Source organism: Ciconia boyciana, chromosome 9 (genome assembly GCF_034638445.1).
Source record: "Ciconia boyciana chromosome 9, ASM3463844v1, whole genome shotgun sequence".
Classification (NCBI taxonomy): Eukaryota; Metazoa; Chordata; class Aves; order Ciconiiformes; family Ciconiidae; genus Ciconia; species Ciconia boyciana.
In genome coordinates, this window is record NC_132942.1 from 22,449,696 (window position 1) to 22,467,845 (window position 18,150).

General features: G+C 57.2%; 3 protein-coding genes across 17 annotated transcripts in view; 1 reads left to right on the top strand and 2 right to left on the bottom strand.

Annotated features, from left to right (window-relative positions):
• ANKHD1 (ankyrin repeat and KH domain containing 1) overlaps positions 1 to 8,258 on the top strand; it is a 118,580-nt gene extending 110,322 nt beyond the window's left edge. For 8 of the 14 annotated variants that reach the window (XM_072873349.1, XM_072873353.1, XM_072873352.1 and 5 more), the window contains 6 exons: positions 811 to 1,065; positions 2,373 to 2,548; positions 3,698 to 3,862; positions 4,325 to 4,371; positions 7,677 to 7,850; positions 8,037 to 8,258. In XM_072873349.1, the coding sequence (XP_072729450.1) occupies positions 811 to 1,065; positions 2,373 to 2,548; positions 3,698 to 3,862; positions 4,325 to 4,371; positions 7,677 to 7,830 (797 nt within the window). In that variant the 3' untranslated portion in view covers positions 7,831 to 7,850; positions 8,037 to 8,258. Of the gene's footprint in view, positions 1 to 810; positions 1,066 to 2,372; positions 2,549 to 3,697; positions 3,863 to 4,324; positions 4,823 to 7,676; positions 7,851 to 8,036 lie in introns of those variants that run through there. The other 6 variants (XM_072873355.1, XM_072873359.1, XM_072873354.1 and 3 more) reach the window with 4 other exon arrangements.
• Positions 8,259 to 9,126: 868 nt separating this feature from the next.
• SRA1 (steroid receptor RNA activator 1) lies at positions 9,127 to 11,322 on the bottom strand. Of its 2 annotated transcripts, XM_072873363.1 has the most exons (5): positions 11,192 to 11,322; positions 10,563 to 10,688; positions 9,898 to 10,118; positions 9,623 to 9,731; positions 9,127 to 9,532 (listed from the first exon to the last, which is right to left on the bottom strand). In XM_072873363.1, the coding sequence occupies exons 1-5, from the start codon at positions 11,214 to 11,216 to the stop codon at positions 9,339 to 9,341; spliced, it is 675 nt and encodes a 224-aa protein (XP_072729464.1). In that variant the 5' UTR covers positions 11,217 to 11,322; the 3' UTR covers positions 9,127 to 9,338. The 2 variants fall into 2 exon arrangements, with proteins under 2 accessions (XP_072729464.1, XP_072729465.1); XM_072873364.1 differs by lacking the exon at positions 10,563 to 10,688 and having other exon boundaries at positions 11,192 to 11,259.
• Positions 11,323 to 11,567: 245 nt separating this feature from the next.
• APBB3 (amyloid beta precursor protein binding family B member 3) lies at positions 11,568 to 16,436 on the bottom strand. The gene is given in 13 exon segments (XM_072872708.1): positions 11,568 to 11,727; positions 12,085 to 12,328; positions 12,330 to 12,552; positions 12,724 to 12,807; positions 12,981 to 13,068; positions 13,155 to 13,269; positions 13,356 to 13,361; positions 13,481 to 13,608; positions 14,008 to 14,148; positions 14,347 to 14,404; positions 14,663 to 14,739; positions 15,060 to 15,250; positions 16,319 to 16,436. Coding segments are annotated over 13 exon segments (1,407 nt in total). The 5' UTR covers positions 16,368 to 16,436; the 3' UTR covers positions 11,568 to 11,724.
• Between the last annotated feature and the right edge of the window lie 1,714 nt (positions 16,437 to 18,150).

An 18,150-nucleotide genomic window follows, 5' to 3' on the forward strand; every position in this document is an offset into this window, starting at 1 on the left:
TTATACCAAGCTAAGGATTCCCCTCTAAATAGTATGAGTGTAATATTAGGTGAAAATGTCATATTTGCCATGGCTTGAAGTTATACTTGCCTTTTTTTTTTAAATTGGGATTCTGGAATTATTTCATGTTACTTACAATGTTCCAAAACCTTTAAGCATCATCCGAGGTAACAGTGGGTTTTCCTCCTAATGGGAAGAACATGGAAGTAGCTTTACAGAAAATACGGGTCTTTGATTCAGAATCTTAAGTGAAGAGGCTTTTCATGTCACTGCATGCAACTTCATTGCCACTCTGAGCTTAAGAACCAAAACGTTTAAATGAGTGCTCAAAGGAAGTTGGATTTCCCAAGAAGAGTCAGTGACGCTTCTGAAGTTGGTGGGACTTATGCTCTTACATTACACATGTGGCTTTGGGAAGCTGTCTAATTTCTCTTCTGCTGGAAGTGGTGGATACCAAAACCAGGCTGTTCAGATATTTATGGTATTTTGGATGATGTTTTCACCTCTTCCTGAAACTCTTCCATGTTTCTTATTCTTTTTTGTAATTAATTTAGATGTACTGCTATGTCATGAGAATATCACATTATTCTGATGGCTGAAAGCATTTGTGTTATAAGGTTGATTTTAGAGTTAAAATAAATTCTAAACAGAGTTTCTGTGAAAGACTTGAAGAATGCTTGCCAAAAAGGCCTTTAAAACCTTTTTATCATTTGCTTTGAGGTAATATTGGGGGGATAAGAGCAGGTAGCATTTATGCTCGCTAACTTTTGTGCTTTGTGTGTAATTAAGCAAGAGACATATTCTTTTCAGCAGGTGAATCTCCTATTCCGTCAGTTTCCTCAGGATCATCTTCGCCCCTTTCAGCTGCTTCTGCACCTCCTAGCTTGGGCCAGCCAAAAACGGGTAGTGCCAGTCAAGATCGAAAGGTACCCCCTCCCATCGGGACAGAAAGGCTTGCTAGAATTCGACAGGGAGGATCTGTCACTCCTACGCCCTTAGGAACCAACTTCACAGCTCCTGTTGGTCATAGCGGTATCTGGTCCTTTGGAGTTAACAGTGTATCTGGTAAGTCTGTTGTGCAGCCTGAGGTAGCCTAAAGAAACTGCTAGGGCCTTTCAGAAGTACTACATGTGAAAAGAAAGTTGGAGAAGGGGAATAAAGTTCCACAGTCTCTAGTCAACTTTCATGTAATAAGTCCTGAAGGGAAAATGGGTGTCAGTGGTGGGAAGAGTGTGTATCAATGAAAGCGCTGTGGTTTTCTTTCCTAATATAGGTGGTTCTCACCCAACCGACATTATCTGTCAGCATACACTTGTAAACCCTGAGAACAGTTCAGAAATTTTATATTAATGATACAGAATTTAAAAAGTAAACAACTTTTGTCTGTTAAGGGGGTCCATCTCCAAGTCTGACCATTGGCCTAAAAGGACAACTGCCTCTGTCCAAGTTTCTAGGTTGCTTTCCAGAAACACATACTTGTGGATGCTGATTTTTGCATTGATCTCCTCATGACTCTTGAATAGTATGGGATGACTTCTGTTCCCGGCAGCCCCAGTATCAAAATAATTACTTTGAAACAGCTGAAGTTTTACATTCAGTTTCTTGATAGTTTGAGGTTCTTGTGGAAAGGAGCTGCAGCATTTGAGGTGTAAAATGTTTCCATTGGTAACTTTAAAGACAAATGTTTAATAGTCTTGTATTTGTTATATTTTTCAGTGAAGTCCTCCATACTTTGGTTAACTTGGTGTCTCAGTATTGCTGTAGTTTTTTTCAAGAAAAGCTTGTATGTGCTCACAATGCTTGGAGGTTTATTGGATCTTAGCTGTTCTCCTGTGGACACCTGGGAAACTTGCAGTTACTAGTAGTCCCCGTTATCTCCACACTTGTCTGGAGGATCAAGATGAATGTACATGCAGATGGCATGTGCCTGGCCAAACTTCCCTGGCCTCACCGGTCTCTCTTCTTTCCCTATTTTTGCCCCTGTCATAAGTGTAACTTTTTTCTGTGTTCCTATGGTACATGAGAGGATGTGGGAGCTGGAGGGAAGGAAAGTGTGTGTGTGTGTCGCCAGCCTTATATAGTGTTGCCTGCTGCAGCTTCCCTGTGAGAGGCCTTGATGCTACATATAGAGTTGTGTATTTGCATTGTCTGTAATGGGTCCTTAGCCTAAAAACTGCAGATATCTTCCTGCTTTGCATAAGCTGTGGAAGGTCTGCCTTTGCTCAGAGCAGAGCCCTAAGATACCTCTGCAGTTGTCTGTTTTTGAGGCTGGGGAGCCTTTGAATGTATGTAGGTGTGTGCAGCTGCTGAATTCTACTTCAGAGTATCCTCAATTAATTGTAATCAGCCATTTTCAATCTCCTCGCTTCCAGAAGGCTTGTCAGGTTGGTCTCAGCCTGTCATGGGAAATCATCCGATGCATCAGCAGCTGTCAGACCCAGGCACGTTTTCTCAGCATCAGCCAATGGAGAGAGATGATTCTGGAATAGTGGCTCCTTCGAATATTTTCCACCAACCTATGCCAAATAGTTTTGTGGATTTTTCCAAAGTAAGTTACAGAGGGTTGGATTTAGTGTATAAAGTGATCAAGAACTTTGTTGTATCTCCTGTTCTGCCTATTACACTGTGTGTGTGCCTCTTCTACCATTGCTTGCCTGCACCTAGTCCTGAACCTCCTTTCATCCCAGTACTGACTAGAAAAGGTGCCCAAGCCTGGTGGCGCATTTAAACAAAACCAGAATTTGTAGATTGCAGATGTTCTCTTGTGAAGTAGCTGAATGCCTCCATCACTCTCCAGTGCTTCCTTTCTTAGAGGCTCAGTTGCTCAGAAACATTTCATAAGGCTTGCTGAGCTCTTGAGGCTGACTAAAGGTTTGCTTAATGCTTTCAGTACAAATCATGCCCATGAATATTACATGCCTTTCTTAAGGAAGCAGCAGGATGAGAGGACCGCTTGTAAGTCTGCCTTGTATGTTAACGCTGGAAAGTAGCTTGAGGCAGACAGATGTAGCCAAGCTGTAGTCAGCTCAGCTACCACTGGAGGAATGTCCAGGACGATGTGCTCAACAGCAGACCTGCTCACAGCATGTTTCAGAAGTAGCTGTAGCACGTGCTCTTGGGATCTTCTAAATTGCAGAGCAGCAATCATTCAAACACGGGAAAGAAATTTCAGAATTGCAAGAAGCTGCTCTGTAACTTGCTCTTTCTGAACTGGGAGAATATTTTAGATGGCCATTAGTAATTTATAGAAAATCTTCAACTCAGGATTTTGTAGACTCAGGCTGTGTATGGGCTTTGCTGAAGTGCAGCCCCTGGATGCAGCCCTCGTACACCAAGGTTATCACGTGCTGCAGAGGTGAGAGGCGGGAGCACTGAGATCACTTTGTACAGCTGCTGTGTCTGGCTTTATGAGGTCATCTGACAGTGCTGTGCAGAGGCTGCTGCATACTGGCAAGGTGTAATTTCAGAAAAGTGGGTAAACTGACTTGAATCTCAAGCTCTGAAGAGTCACCATATTCCATACTCTGCCTAGGTGTGCAGTGATGCCCTGTTTCCTCACAGTGCAGAGATATTTGCCAGTAGGTGAACGTTACATTCGGATGTGAACTGCCTCTGGCATCTTGGCAAACATGGTACTACGGTCATCCTTCACAACCACTGTCGCCTTCACCAATGGTGCTTTCTCTTGTTCCCTCAGGGCCTACCGATTTCCATGTATGGTGGCACTCTAATACCCTCGCACCCTCAGCTAGCGGATGGCCCGGGAGGCCCCCTCTTTAATGGGCTCCATACTCCAGATCCTGCCTGGAATCCCATGATCAAAGTTGTCCAGAATTCAACAGAATGTACTGATGCTCAGCAGGTAGTGTGGCTACCTTTTTCCACCTTTGCTTACCTGGGGCTTTTTACAGTGTTGTGCTTTGTTTTGTTTTTCTTCATTTTTGGATAGGTGACTCTTTTTCAGTTCTCTGACACTAGAATTGAGATCATTTGCATTGACTTTTCCCCTACAGTGTGTGTGTGTTATTATGAAAAATGCATGGCACTATCGGTACCAAACCTTTCACGTAAAATAAGCAGCATTTCAAGACTGCTCAGCCAGGTAATCAACTTTGTTACAAGCGAGAGGGTTTATATCCATTCTTGTCATCTTGCAGGTTGTCAGTCAAACCTTGGCCAGAGCTGAAGAGGGCTCCCAGCCTTTGGACAGTCTGGTTGTATGTTAAGGGGAAGCCTTAAGCTTGCTCTCCAGTGGTTAAATGCTCTGTTAAAGGAACCTTTATTTGTTTTCATAATAGACTTGTCTTTTTATTTCTTGCTGTAGATTTGGCCTGGCACCTGGGCACCTCACATTGGAAACATGCATCTCAAGTACGTCAACTGATTTAAGGGGGTCTATCCTTTCTTAGCCTTGTTTGGGAATCTTTATTATCTTGGAAGAACCCTGGGGATTTTTTAATGTGCCTAACTAAGCAATTTTCTGTGGGCTGTAACAAAGGAAACTTGATTGCCCGATTGTATAAGAACAAATTGATTTACCTATACAAACTGATTCTGTTCTCCAGTTAGTTTAGCCATTTCGAACTTAAAAATCAGACGAAACTAGTGCTTCTGGCTAAACACTACTGAATGCTCCTTGTATGCAGCAGAGAACTAGCTGATTACATTATTTCAGCCTTTTAGGGTGGTAAATACATGTACAATTGTTTACATACTTAAAAGGAAAAGCTGAGTAAATTTGATGTCGTATAGTGGCTCTACTTTATGTAGCCTGTATTAATGTGAAATATTTACCTGAATATTCAATAAAAGGTGAACAGTATTTATAGGTTTTGTGTGAGAATTTTGGAAGAGGCTGGATGTTGTTGTCATTGGTAGCTGCTGCCATGCCCTGTGACGCATCTTTCAGGGTCATGTAATTAGCATGTGGATGCAGTCAGGGTTTGGGGGAGGGTTTTGATCTGCAGTCATCTGTGATACGAGGTCTGCTGAGTCCTTCCCCCTGCCAGTTGTTGGCCATTTATTTTTTTGTGTGAACACTGTTGTGCATTATTTTTTTTTCCTTCTGGATAGTTCTGCTGCTTCTAGCACTATTTTTCTAGGTGGGTTGCCTGAGAAGATCAGGTTTTGTTCAGGGGCTGGAAATAAGGGCTGAGTTGACAACATGGCAACTGATGGCATCTTAATTTGCAGAAGGTAAATAGGTAGCTTGTAGGTAAATGCAGGGTTTCTTCACCTGGCTTGCTGTGACCAGCTGCCTAGAAGCAGATCTTAGGAAAGCAGAGACCACTTCCCACTAAAGAAAAATGTAATATATTCAATTCTAAGCATCTCGTAACCCTTTAAATCTGGTAAGAGCTCCTCAAGACCTTTCCGTGAGGAAGAAGGGGATTTTTGCATACTGCTTAAGATGAACGTTCATTCTCTAAGCAGGTGCAGAAGTTGTCCACTTTCTGCACTTGGAGTATGCTTATTTCTGCTTTTGCCCAGTGGTGATGCAGTAACTACACTGAATATTTGGTCCATTCCTCAAGCAGGTAACTACAGTACACGTAGTGTCCAATCTAATGGACCACTTTTGGTGGTCTCTCAGACCAGATGGAGTATTCTCCACCTTCTCCAGACAAATCCTTACATGCAGAGTTTCCCCAGTAAAAGCATGAGGAAATAGTACTGAAAACCCAAAGTGCACAAGCAATATTCGAGTACCGCAGGCAAATAAACCTCAGAAATGCTGCTGGATGATACATTCAGATATTTTTCCTAGTATTTGAGGAAGAAGTGCAAAAAAACTGCTGCTGCCCCCCTGATAGTGCAAATGCCAAAGGAGAAACACTTGTGTTAACAGTAATTATATTGAAAACAAATGGTATTGTAGTACAATAGGTGTTTGCTCTTGGAGTGAGTTGCAGGGGAGAGGTGGGGTGGGGGAGGGGCCTTAGGCCTCTCCCCCACCGATGTGGGCTCCGTGGCTGCAACAGGCACAGCTGCAGCCTCCTGCCCTATCCCAGGGAGCCACCATCATCTCCCCATTCCAGAGGCTACAGCTCCACACCACGTGGCACTGTCTACTCCACCACGCTGGGGGGTAAGACCCAGCACAGGAATGGGGTTGTCCCTTGAACTGAACGGTGGCCTCAGCTGCCCCATCCCTGCCTAATTTAGGCAGCTCCTTCCTGAGCGGGGTCCCTTTCTGGGCTCTCTGTCTTGCAGTTTGGTCCTTGGGAACACAGGCACCTGCTCTGGGGACCAGATCCAGGCAGGCCCATGGGGTGGTGGCTTCCCTGGAAGCCCAGAGCTGGAGTGGAAAAGGGAACCCCAAAGCTTTTTAGGAAGATAGTGCTAGAAGTTAGGGCCATCATTGCCCCGTGTTACTGGGGGGAGCAGGCAGAGGCAGTGCCTGGTGCTTGCACTGCTGGGGAGCAGGCTGCCAGCAGTGCTGCTGGGGGTGGTGGATGCAGCACTGGTCCCTCAGGGGTAGGTTATGCCCAGGCATGCCTGGCTGGAGCTGGGAGAGGCGCAGGGGGCTAGTGCAAGAAGTCTGCTCCCACCTGAGTTCACCAGCCATGGGGGAAGGTACTGGGTGGCACAGCTTCCTCCAGGGCTACCCTAGGACTGCCCTCTTGCCCCCTTCCAACCCCCCACCAAAGCCCCGGGTTCAGCTGTCGAGCAGGTCCTTTGCTGTACTGTGTGCCCCATCCCTGAGCTGGGCATGTTTCAGTTGAGCTGCAGACGCCCACCCTGTGGGTGCTGGCTCCATTGTGTGCCTCCAGTAAGCTTATCTGGGGCTGGGGAGCCAGGCCTGCTGCTGGCAGGGCTGCAGCAGGTGTGGGTTGCGTAATGTGTTTGTGGTGCCGGGAAGGGCCTGGCCTGTGCAGGAGCTCTGGGCTCGCTGTTGCCCTGGGCTGCACTCACTGCCAGAGCTTAGCAGGGAGCTGGTGCTCGGCTGCAGGGACAGCTGGGCAGGGGAAGGCAGGCCCGGACCTGTGCAGGGCAGCAGACATGGCATGCAGGCTGGTGTGACCTTGGGGATCGCTGGCAGGTGCTTGGGGCACAGGGGCAGGCAGTGTGTGTCCCGGGTGGGCGCTGCCCTGGGGCTGTACACCCAGCAGGCTGGCACAATGGAGGAGGTGTCCCATTGAACCCAGCACAGTCCTTGTGCAGGGCATAGCAGGGTGGCTTGCTGGCTGAGCTGATGGGAATGGGTCCCTGGGTACAGCTCCCCATGGTGCCAACAGGGGGGCACTCAGCCCTTGCTGTTTGATAGTTGCAGGGAGCCAGCCACCTCTGGGCAGGGTGAGCTGGGGACCTGCCTGCTGCCTGGCCATCCGGCTTGGGCTATGTGCCAAGTGTCCCAGGGCTGGCCCTGCCTTCCAGGCAGCGCAGGGGTGGCTGTGGTGTCAACTGCTACAGGGCGCCCACGTTGAGGCTGGACCCCCTGTGCTGTCCCCTGGCAGAACTCCAGGAGCCTCAAGGGGAGGAAGAAACAATGTGGGGAAGAGGTGCTGGGCAGGATGGGTGTCAGTCTGCCATGTGGGAAGCCCCACAGTGGCTCCAGAGCCAGCTGTGTCCTCCAGCGGTGGCCAAGTGCTGGGTCCCACCCCCTGCTCTGGGCTCAGGCCATGGTGCTCAGAGACAGGGGTGGGCAGTGCCTGACAGACCCCTGCTTTTGGCAGGTACCCACATCATCTACGACCGCAAGTTCCTGCTGGAGTGCAAGAATTCACCCGTGGCCAGGACCCCTCCCTGCTGCCTGCCCCAGATCCCCGGTGTCACATCCCTGGCCCAGTCCAGCCTCGTCAAGCTGGAGGAGCTCAAGGGGCAGAATGAGAGCGAAGAAGCCATGCCAGGTGAGCAGCCCAGGCACACAGCCCCTGCCTACGTGCTGCCTGGGGCATGGGGCTCCTGCCTGGCCACAAGGGCAAGGGGAGATCCCAGCTCAACCCCAGTTCCAGCTCCTGCCCCCTTTGCCTGCACATTTCTTCCAAGGCAGCCCCATCCTAACCCTATCCCTGTATCCCTCCGTACCCTTGCAGATCAAGACCAGTTTGAGATGGACATCTGAGTTTCCGGCTCCCCACCTCCAGGCCATGGCTGGGCCTGTTCCTGGGCCTTGTGGAGGTGCTGGCACTGTGACCAGCTGGCTGCAGCCCTCTCTGATGCTGGAGATGGACATGTGACACCTCAGGCTCTAGCACAACTGGCTGGTGCAATTGCCTAGGAGCCTCATGCTTGATCAATAAACACCATGAAACCCCTGTGCTGACTTGGTGCATTTCTATGTTGGGGCTCAGCTGGGTCCTCAAAGCCCTGGGGAGGGGAGCTAAGAGGAGCTGAGTAGCACCAGGAGCCCTTTGAGGGTGCAGAGGATCTCTCCCTCCTGCACCGAGACCCTGCAGGCTGGGGTTGGTGAACACAGGGCCTCAGGGTCTGCTCCCAGACTTGGGGTGCCACATGCAGCCTGCCCCAGCTGTGGTGGGGGCAGCTGGTGAGGCCTTCCTGTGAGCACAGGAGGGAGGACAGTGCAGTTTGCTTGCTGTCCAGGGTAAACATTAACACTCTGGGCTTACCTGACCTGGTAGGCATCACTAGCACCATGATGTTTCTCCCTGGATCTCCCTGTCCGTAAGGCCACTCTGATCTCTTGGGTCCCAAACTTGGGTCTGAGCTGTGCCAGGATGGGCAGAAGCCCAGATGGGCAGGAGCCCAGATGGGAGCACGGGCTGTAGCTGCAGCGCAAACCCTGGCTATGCCAGGCTCCTCTGGCCTGGCAGCAGGTCGGCCTCCCCAGCCAGCCTAGAACTCCTTGGGGGCTGTCTCCTCCTGCAGAAGAGCTGGGCCATGTGCCTGCTGCTGTGGGTCTCCCCCACTGCCAAAGGCAAGGCCAGAGGGGGCTAGGCTTTGCCAGCTGGTGCAGCAGGGAAGCGCATCACTACCCACTTGACCTGCGATGCTGGTGGTGCTGCCAGCGTGATTGCTTCCTTTCACGTCTTGTGGGCTGGGAACACCCTGCCAGGGTGAGAGCCCCTTGGCCAAGCCTGAAGCTGCCGTGGCCTCACCCAGCAGTCCCGTCTCCTGTGGCTCCTGGGAGAGAACAAAGACCCATCCAGTGCCAGAACCCCAGGGCAGGCTGTGGCTGGCAGCAGGTTAGTGCTGTTTATTAAACATCATGTAGTGAATCGCCACTAAAATGTCACAATGATTAAAATCCCCTTTTCCTGGGTGAGGATTGGGAGGTAGAGGAGGTGCCTAGACCCCCTCAGGCAGTGAGGGCCCTTCTCCTGCCAGGGACCTTGGGGACAGGCTGCCCTGCTCAGTCCACAGCCCTGTCCCTGGCATCAGGGATCCTCCTGGCCGGGCCCAGCCTCGGTGCTGCCATCCATCACTGCAGCTGGCTCTGCAGCAGGCAGGCTCCTCATCTCAGCGATCAGGCGCTTGACACCCACCAGCCACTGGCTCACCTCATTCACATGGTCCACCATAAGCGAGCGGTGGATCTCATCAGCCGTGTCCCAGTGCTGTTGCTGGAGCTCTGCCAGGAAAGGGGAACCCATCAGTGGCTTGCGGTCAGCCTGCCTGATGGCCTGGTGCTGGCCCAGATGCAGCCCCCCTTGCCCCTCACCTTGCACCAGGAGGCTCATCCTCTTCCTCACTGGGGTCGACAGCTTCCCCTGAGCCCATGCATCTCCCAGCACTGTCAGCCGCCGCCCAATGTCGTCGCGCACTTGTTTCTGGAAGCAGAGATGAGCTGGAGACGGGACCTGCCCGCCATGAGCTCTGGGAAGCCCCCGGGGCAGCGGGCCCACAGGCATCCCCTGCCTGGCTCCCCTGGCTGCTGCCCCTCCTGCGCCCCTGCAGTGTGTGGGGCTGAGGTGGAGGAAGGGGCCAGGGCCTCACCTGCACTGTGGGGCAGCAGGCATTGAGGGCCTCCCTCAGTGGGGCGAGGACCACGTTGGCAGGCACACTGCACTCCTCCAGGCCTGCTGCAGTGCTCAGCCTCCTGTTCTCTACCCGTGGGGCATGGCTGACAGGCCCGAGGGGAGGTGGCCCCAGCAGTGCTGGGGAGTGGTGCAGTGCTGTGGAGGCAGCATGGGCACTGGCTGGGTCTGGAGGAGCACCTGCAGGGAAAAGGCACCAGTGCAGAGCCCCATCAGCCCAGCGCCAGCCGCACAGATGCCAGCAAATGTTGGGCCAGCAGGAAGGGGTCTCGGGCCCCAGGGTCCCCCTGCCCATGCTGCCCCTCTGCCTGCACAGGGCTGGCACTGCTGTGCCAGCATTGCCTGGCCTCTGCACCCCCCAGGGCTAGCAGCAAGGGCAGGTGCCACCGGCTCTACTCCTCTACAGCCACCGTGATGGAGCAGGGGGAGCCAGACCCAACGCCCAGGCTAGGCTGCAATTCCCACTGGATCCATGTGGGAACAGGGACCCGGACCTGCAGAGGAGAGGAGAGGCCCCTGCGGCGCCACCAGCCAGGGGGCTGCACTGGGCCCCGGCTCCCCCGGGAGCAGCCCCCACCTGGGTGGGGTGAATCAAGGTGGGCTGGGGGCTTTGTGGGTGCTGACCTGGGGGGGCCCCCGCGGGTGGAGGGGGGGCCCGGCGGGTGAGCAGGGTTTGCCTGGGACCCCCAGCCTGTGCCTGCAGCCCATAGGAGAACTGGGGGGGGTCGTTCCAGCCACGCTCCTGGTTCCCTGCGTCAGCAAAAGGCACGGTGAGGCCCTGTAAGGGACCAAGGGGACCCCCCCAGACACAGGGTCCAGGGCCTCTGCGCCAGGATGGGGCTCCCCCTCCCCAGACACAGCGCTCCTGGGGCTCCCCACACCAGACACGGCCCCGCTGGCCCTCCTCACCCGGACAGAGACCCCCCCCTGAGGCTCCCCCCACTGGGACAGGGCCCCCACACCGGACACAGACCCGTAGGGCTCCTCCCCCCCGCGCCCCCCCCGGACACGGCTTCCCCAGGGCTCCCCACACTGGGACCTGGCACCCCCCGGGCGGCCCCTCCCCAGACAAGGGACCCCCTCACACCAGCACAAGTCCTCCCGGGGCTCCCCACACCCAAACACGGCCCCCGAGCCCCTACACCGGCCCTGCCCCCCCCCCAAGGCTTCCCCGACCCTCCCCACACCGATCCCTGGCACCCCCTCCCCGCTGGACCGGAAGTTCACCCCCACCACGACCCGCGCTCCCTCACCCGGCTTCACGTAGAGCTCCGCCATCCCGCCACGTCACGCCCGGCCCCGCCCCTTCCTGCCGATGGGGCGGGGCGGGGCTGGAAGGGGCGGGACTTCCGGCGTACCCGCAACGCGGGAGAGACTGGGGGCGGGGCGGCGGCCCGGATCGGAGGCCCCGGCCCCGCCCCCGGCCCCCGCCCCCGGCCCCCGCCCCGGCCCCCTATGGGCTGTGGAGGAGGGCTCGCCTGAGGCGGAAGGCCTCCAGGAAGGAGAAGAGGCCCCGCTTGCAGGCACCGGCCGCCACCACCCCTCCGCTGCCCCCGCTCGCCTTTGCCGCCCCGCTGGCGGCATCCCCCGAGGCCGCCGGCCCGGCCCGGCCCCCGGCTGTTACACCCTTCGCCTTAGCCCCCGGTGCAGCGGCCAACAGGCACTTTTGGTACTGCACCTGTGGGGACACGAGGGACAAAGTGTGGCCATGGGGTGAGGGAACAGCGTGGCATCACTGTGCGGGTCACATGCAGCATGGTGTGGCTGTGGGGTGGGGCATGATGTGTCACTGTGGGGTCAGAGACAAGGTGATATCACTGTGGGGCTGGACGCAACATGGCATACCATGGGGTGGGACACAACACGGCGTGCCTGTGGTGTCACACGCAATGTGGTGTGGTCATGGGGTGGGACACAACATGACATCACTGTGGGGTTGGACACAACCCAACACAGCATAGCTGTGGGTTGGACATGACACCATGGGGTCAATTCCCTCCTGCCCCTGCTGCCCTCCCCAGGGTTGGGCGTCCCACCCAGGCCCACAGTTTTGCCCTCCCCCATCCCCAAAGCTTGCCTCCTCCTCCAGGTGTCCTCGGAGGGCTGGGAAGCTGGGGGAATTGGGGTACACCCTACTCCTGCTCACCATGCAGGCTGCCTGCACCGCCTCTGAGATGGTGCCAGCGTCGGGCTCACACCAGAAGGCCGTGCACTGGAAGTGTTGCCCCGTGTCCACGATGAGTGCGAAGGTGTGGGCATCCCGGCCCACTCCCAGGAAGGTCACGTACCGCACCTGACACTCCCAAATGTGTGCTGCCTCCTCATCCTCCTGCAGAGACCCCGTGGCCCATCCAGCCCTGGCCACACCCCAGGCCACCCTGCCACCCTCACCAGGTCACCTCTGCCAGGAGGCCAGGCCCTCCATGGGGGTTGCCTGTCCCACCCCAGTGGCAGCAGGGTGCCCGACTTTGGCTGGAGCCCCCTGTCCCCCTCCCCACCTGCGTGGGGTGCACCCTCATGGCTGTGTCAGACACGTGGATGAGGGAGGGTGTCCAGTGCTCCTGCCCGGGGCCCCTCATCAGCTTCTCGATGGCCTCGTTCAGCACATCCATCCCTGGGGAGCGGGACACCCCATCTGCCCCAGCTGTGGGCATGGTGCAGGCAGGGTACTGCCAGCAGGCCCCACAGGCAGGGACTGCCCAATGCTGGGGCACAGCTGCTCGGCCGCTCCATGGTGGGGGTTTCTCAGGCATCCCCCAGCTGCACTGCGGCCAGCGGCACTTACCCATGGCCCTGGGCACAGGCAGGCTGCCAATGTACAACGCCTCGTAGGTCTGCATTGACTGCCTCGCTGCTTCCACGATATCCACTGCTGGGCAGGAGAGGTGGAGGGGATGCCCCCATGTCCCCCCCTGTCCCCAGGGACCCCAGGGACACAGCCAGGCAGGCCAAAGGGCTCTCGCCACTTGGCATCCCACTGCATGAGGGCGGACTGTGGGCAGGGGGAGCCACCGGCAGCACGCAGCACCGGGGGGATGGTACCTTGCAGCGGCAGGTCCTTGCTAGAGACAGGCTCCAGCGTGGTGGTGTGTGGCCGCCCGCTGCTTGCTACGTCTCGCTCAGCCATGATCTGCAAAAGACGGGGGTCCCAGTGCCTCCCCTCACCCCTGAGACCCCTGGGCCATGCCCACACCCGCTGGGGCCCCTGCATCGCACCTTGGAGCACATCTCGTGCAGGGCCTTGGCAATGCCCTTGGCAGGCACGTTGCAGTGGAAGACGTGACACTTGAGGACACAGGTGTCCTTGTCACTGGCCACAAAGGCAAAGTCTCTGCAAGGCCACAAGCAAGCCACTGAGACCCCAGCAGAGGCAGCGCCCACATCCCCACTCTGCCCCACAGCCCCACACCCCCTTACCTGTCCCTGCAGCCACGGCGGCAGTCAGGAAGGGAGGAGAGGGGACAGGTTACTGCTAGGGTGCCTTCCTCCCACAGTGGGCAGAGCCGCCCCCCAGCCCCCGGCTCTGCCCCGGCCCCTGGCACCTGCCGTTGTTGCAGCCAACGCCCCAGACGCGGATGTTGAGGATGGGCTGGTGGTGGATGAGGCTGTGGTCGAGGGGGTCCACCAGGCTCATGGTGTCCTTCTTCAGGATCATCACCAGGTCCTGGCCCTGCAGAGGGTCAGCGGCTCCCTCAGCCTGGCAGATGGCCTGGGCGTCCCCAGCACCCAGACCACGTGCAGGGATACCCCTCTCTGCCCAGCCTACTCAGCCCCAAGCATGGGGACAGGCCTGTCCCCCCGCCCCCAGCCCTCCCCAGGTACCATTCCCGTGTGTGGGGACAGCCCACCCAGGCACCCCTGGCACTGTCCCCAAAGGACAGCCCTGTCAGATCCATGTGCCCCACACTTGAGACCACTGCATGGATGCCCTATGTGGAGAGTTGCCTCTGCCACTGGCACTGGTCCCTGCCCCTCCCCCAGCACGGTCCCCATCAGTGGGGAGAGCCAGCCTCAGCAGCAGTGGTCCTGGGGTGGGACCCTGCCTGGCAGCACCGTCCCAGGCTCTCACCTTGCCCTGGTTCTCTGCAGAGCCCTGGCCCTTACTGTTGGAGAGCTGCTGGATGCAGTTGTTGACGGCAATGCTGCTCTTGCCAGGTGCCAGGTCCTCTTCAGGGATCTCCACCCAGCCCAGTGACTGCACAGCAAAGCACTGAGCAGAGAAACATGGGGCTTCAGTGCCTGGCCAGCACAGCCACCCCTGTCCTGTGCCCCTTGCCCCTCACCCCTCGCTGTGCCAGCATGGTCACCCCTGCTCTTGCTCCCATCCCTGTCCCTGCCAGCTTCTGCCTGCCCACTCCTCTGCCAGCCCCAGCCCGTGATGCCACTGTGAAGTCCCCCGATGCAGTACCTTGGAGCCAGGCTCTGTGCTGTGCTGGAAGTCATCTCCGTACCAGGGTAGCGAGTTCCTGCAGAGGGACAGGGCGATGAAGGGATGGCTCCCACTCAGCAGCATGGACCTGGGACACCCAGGGAAGCACCAGGATGCCCTGGCACCGGCAGACCCCCATGCCATCAGCTGGGAAGCATCCCATGGAGGTGACCGGCATGGTTCTGCTGGCTCCAACGTGTGGGGTTGCTCTGGTCAGGGGCACTGGAGCCCCGCCCATGGGTGGTCAAGGGTCAATGGTGCCCCACAAGCCAGCAGAGCGCATGGGCAGCCCTACCTCCGGGACAGCGAAGCCATGGGGCTGGGAATGGGCCTGTCCTTTGCCAAGTGCTTTGCCGTGGGGCCCTGGCAGTCCTGGGAGAGAAGAGGAAAGGGGTGAGGGCAGCAAGAGAGGGTGTCAGGACGCACCAGGTAGGAGCCCTCCCTTCCAGGACAGCAGCACCTCAGCTTGGGGGCATCCCATGTAGCCAGAATGAGGCCAACATGGGCCCTGCTGGGGCCTTTCAAGGGGCTTAACCCTGGCCAGGAATGGGCTGAGCAGGACTTCGGGGTGACAGAGACAGGCCTGCTCCAATGGAAGGCTGGACCAGCGATGCCCAGAGGGCCCCTCAGCAGGGTCCTGCCAGGCGGTGGTATCCAACACCAGCCCTCACCCCCCTGCCCACATCCCCTACCATTCCCTGGAGTTTCTCCTCTCCATCAGCCTCCAGGCGCCCTCCTGTGCCAGTGGTGTGTGCAGGGTGCTGCCACTGTGTCGTGCCAGTCGACACATGCCAGTAGTAGGTGCCCAGAGAGTCATGGATTTTCCTCCAGCCTGGGGGGAGGTCAGGGTCTGTCTCCAGGCTCTGGTCACTCCAGAGGTCGTCTGCGCAGAGGGAGAGTGTGAGGCAAGGTTGGGGGGGGGAAGGTCCCTCAGCTGCAGGGTGCCCTGAGAAGTGAGTAGCTTCACCCAGCAGCGAAAGGGTCCTGCGGTGGCCTCTGCGTGCACGGCTGGGCACATGGCCCTGGAGAGAAGCATGGCGAGGGAAGGCTTGGCGCAATGCCAGAGAGGCTATGGTAGTGGCAGACCCCAGGCAAGTGATCGGTGCAGGCAGCTGCCTCACTGGCGCCTGGAGGGACGGAGTGACCCTGGCAGGGGCACAGAGAGTACAGGCAGCCTGAGCCTGCCAGGGAAGGCACCCTGCAGGGTGGCCAGGCAGAGCCCGGGGCTGCCAGCCCAGAGTTCCCCCTGCCAGCATGTGGTCCCCAGCCCTCTGCCAACACCCCAGTATGCCCGAGACCAGCTTCTTCCCAGCTTGGGTGGGGAAAGGGGTTGGGGACAGACCCCCTGGGGTCTGGGAGGAGGAGAACGCCCTTGGAGGGTTGCAGCTAGGAGGGGTAGATTAAACCCCCTCCTCCCTGCACCCCAAGCCCTGGAGAGGTCATGGAAATAAGCCCGTGGTGCAGCACAGCAGCGAACTTGGGAGCTTGGGCTCCTCGGGAATGCAGCCCAAAATCCGCAGGGCTTGGTGCACCCCCCGTGGGTGCTCATCCCCCGGGGCTCCGCTGCCGGGGGTGCGGGCGCTGGGCAGTGGTCCACCACTCCGCCCCCCGCGCCCCGCGGGACCCCCGACCCGCAGGAGGGTGGGGACAGGGGGTTGGGGGTGCCCCCCGTGACCTTGGGAGCAGCGGGGAGGCGGCGCGAGGCTGGCGGGCGCCCCCAGCACAGGCCGCCGCGTGCCCCGCTCAGCACAGCGGACAGCGCCGGGGCGCGGCTGCCGCTCCAGCCCGCGGGCGCCGGCCCCGGCCCCGGCCCGGCCCCCGACCCCAGCCCCCACCGGCCCAGCCCCGACCCCAGCCCGCACCGGCCCAGCCTCGGCCCCGGCCCCGCACCGCGGCCCCCAGCCCAGGCCCCGGCCCCTGGCGCGCGGCCCTGCCCGTCGGCGCGGCTGACCGTCGCAGTTGACGAGGACGATGGCCAGCATGTAGTCCTTGCCCAGCATGGCCCCGGTGCCCGCCCCGGCGCGGCCCCTCCGGCCCGCCGCCTCCCCAGGCCCGGACCCAGCGACGGCTGCGGCGGGAGGGGCGGGGCCAGGGCGGGGCGGGCGGCCGAGCAGACGGGCGGGCGGCGGGCGCAGAGGAGGGGGCGGTGGGCGGGGACATGAGGGGGTGCCAGGGAGTGGGAGGGGGTGCCTGGGCGTAGGAAGGACCGAGGTGGGGGGTGGGTGTGAGCCGGAGCCTTAGGACGTGGGAGGGGACATCTTGGCGGTGTTCGGGAAAGGAAGTGGGTGTTTGGGTGCCCGGCGGGGTTACCAGAGTCCGGAGGGGCAGTGAGGTCCTTTGGGTGTTTTGGTGAAGAAAATGTGACACTGGAGCGGGGAAGGGCCATTTAGGGGCAGGAAAGGAGGCTTCTGAGTGCAGTAGTGGGTCCAGATCAGCCCCTTGTGGCCTTAGGTTTGTTCCGTTCCCCTCCACACACCCTTAGGTTTCCTCCATTGCCCTCCCTTTCCCCACAGATCACCCTTATTCCTCTCCATCCACACTTATTGCATGTTCATTCTCTTCCATGTGTGCTCGGGTCCTCCCATTTCCCTCTGCCTGCCGTCCAGCCTCCTTCAGTCATTACTGAAGACACCTAAATGTGCATGCTGGTCATCTTCCCCTTCTCACCAGAGCCCGAGAGCTTTGCATATCCAGTTTGAGACTTCCTTTTCCATGCTAATCCTGGTTGATGCTCAGTACCTGGGAACAGAAGCTCTGGAGACATTTGTTGTACACCTCAATTCCCGCATGGAGCCCCCCATGTGCTGCTAGGGACAAAATCCTTCCAAGCTACAGGTGCCTGACAACATATTCCAAGATGGTTTGTTATCTGTGGCATGTCCAGACAGTCCATCATGGCCTCTTAACCTTTCCTTCTTCAGAGCCAGAAGCTAGTAGTCCTGGATATAGCCTGTGTCCTTGAGAGCCTCCCATGCCACCTCAGCTGCCCTGCTTCTTTCCACACACAGTTGTCCACAGAGCTTGCAGGTTTTGGAAGTGCAAAATGAATTTTCCATGCCTGTTCCCTAGCTTTCAGAGAGGCATTGCCTGTTTGCTCAGCCTCATTCATGTGCTCTGTGGGCTAACATGCCCCTAATTTTGTGAGACACTCTTCCCTCCTCCCTGCATTTTAACCTTGCTCACATCTGCTGGCCTAAGAAAGGCACCAGCTGCATAATCCAACTTTGTAGTCGTCCACAATAATTTCTGTATCTTCTGTTGGCATGTGCTTTTTTGGCTACAAGCTATTTCTTCAGTATCTGTCCAGAGCTAGTGGGATTTCTGAGACCCCATTCAAGCACTGTGTCCTTGGGACTTGTTTTGCCTAACCCTAACCCTTACCCAACCCAACCTATCCCAACACAGCAGGAGCAAAGGAAGTTTGTGGCTCCCTGTGTTCCGATGTGTCTGAGACGATGGGACTCAGAGGGGGTCGCAGGCCTTACCTTGACCCCTGCTTTGCCCAGATCAAGTGATGCTTCCTCTTTTTCCAGTGCTCAGGAGTGAGCTTGCCCCTACCAGGAACAAGCTTATGGTCACTTATAACACTGTGGTATCCTCTGCTGCATGTGTCTCCTTGTCCATAGTTCAATATGCATTTCACTTGAAAAACCGAGCTGGCTGATCAGACAGGAGGCAGCAACCCTGACACAAACTGTTCCCACTCCTCTTCCTGCTCAGCAAAGCCCACCAAGGTGACTTACTGAAGGCAGCTCTCTCTCCTGGCAATGTCATGAAGCTTGA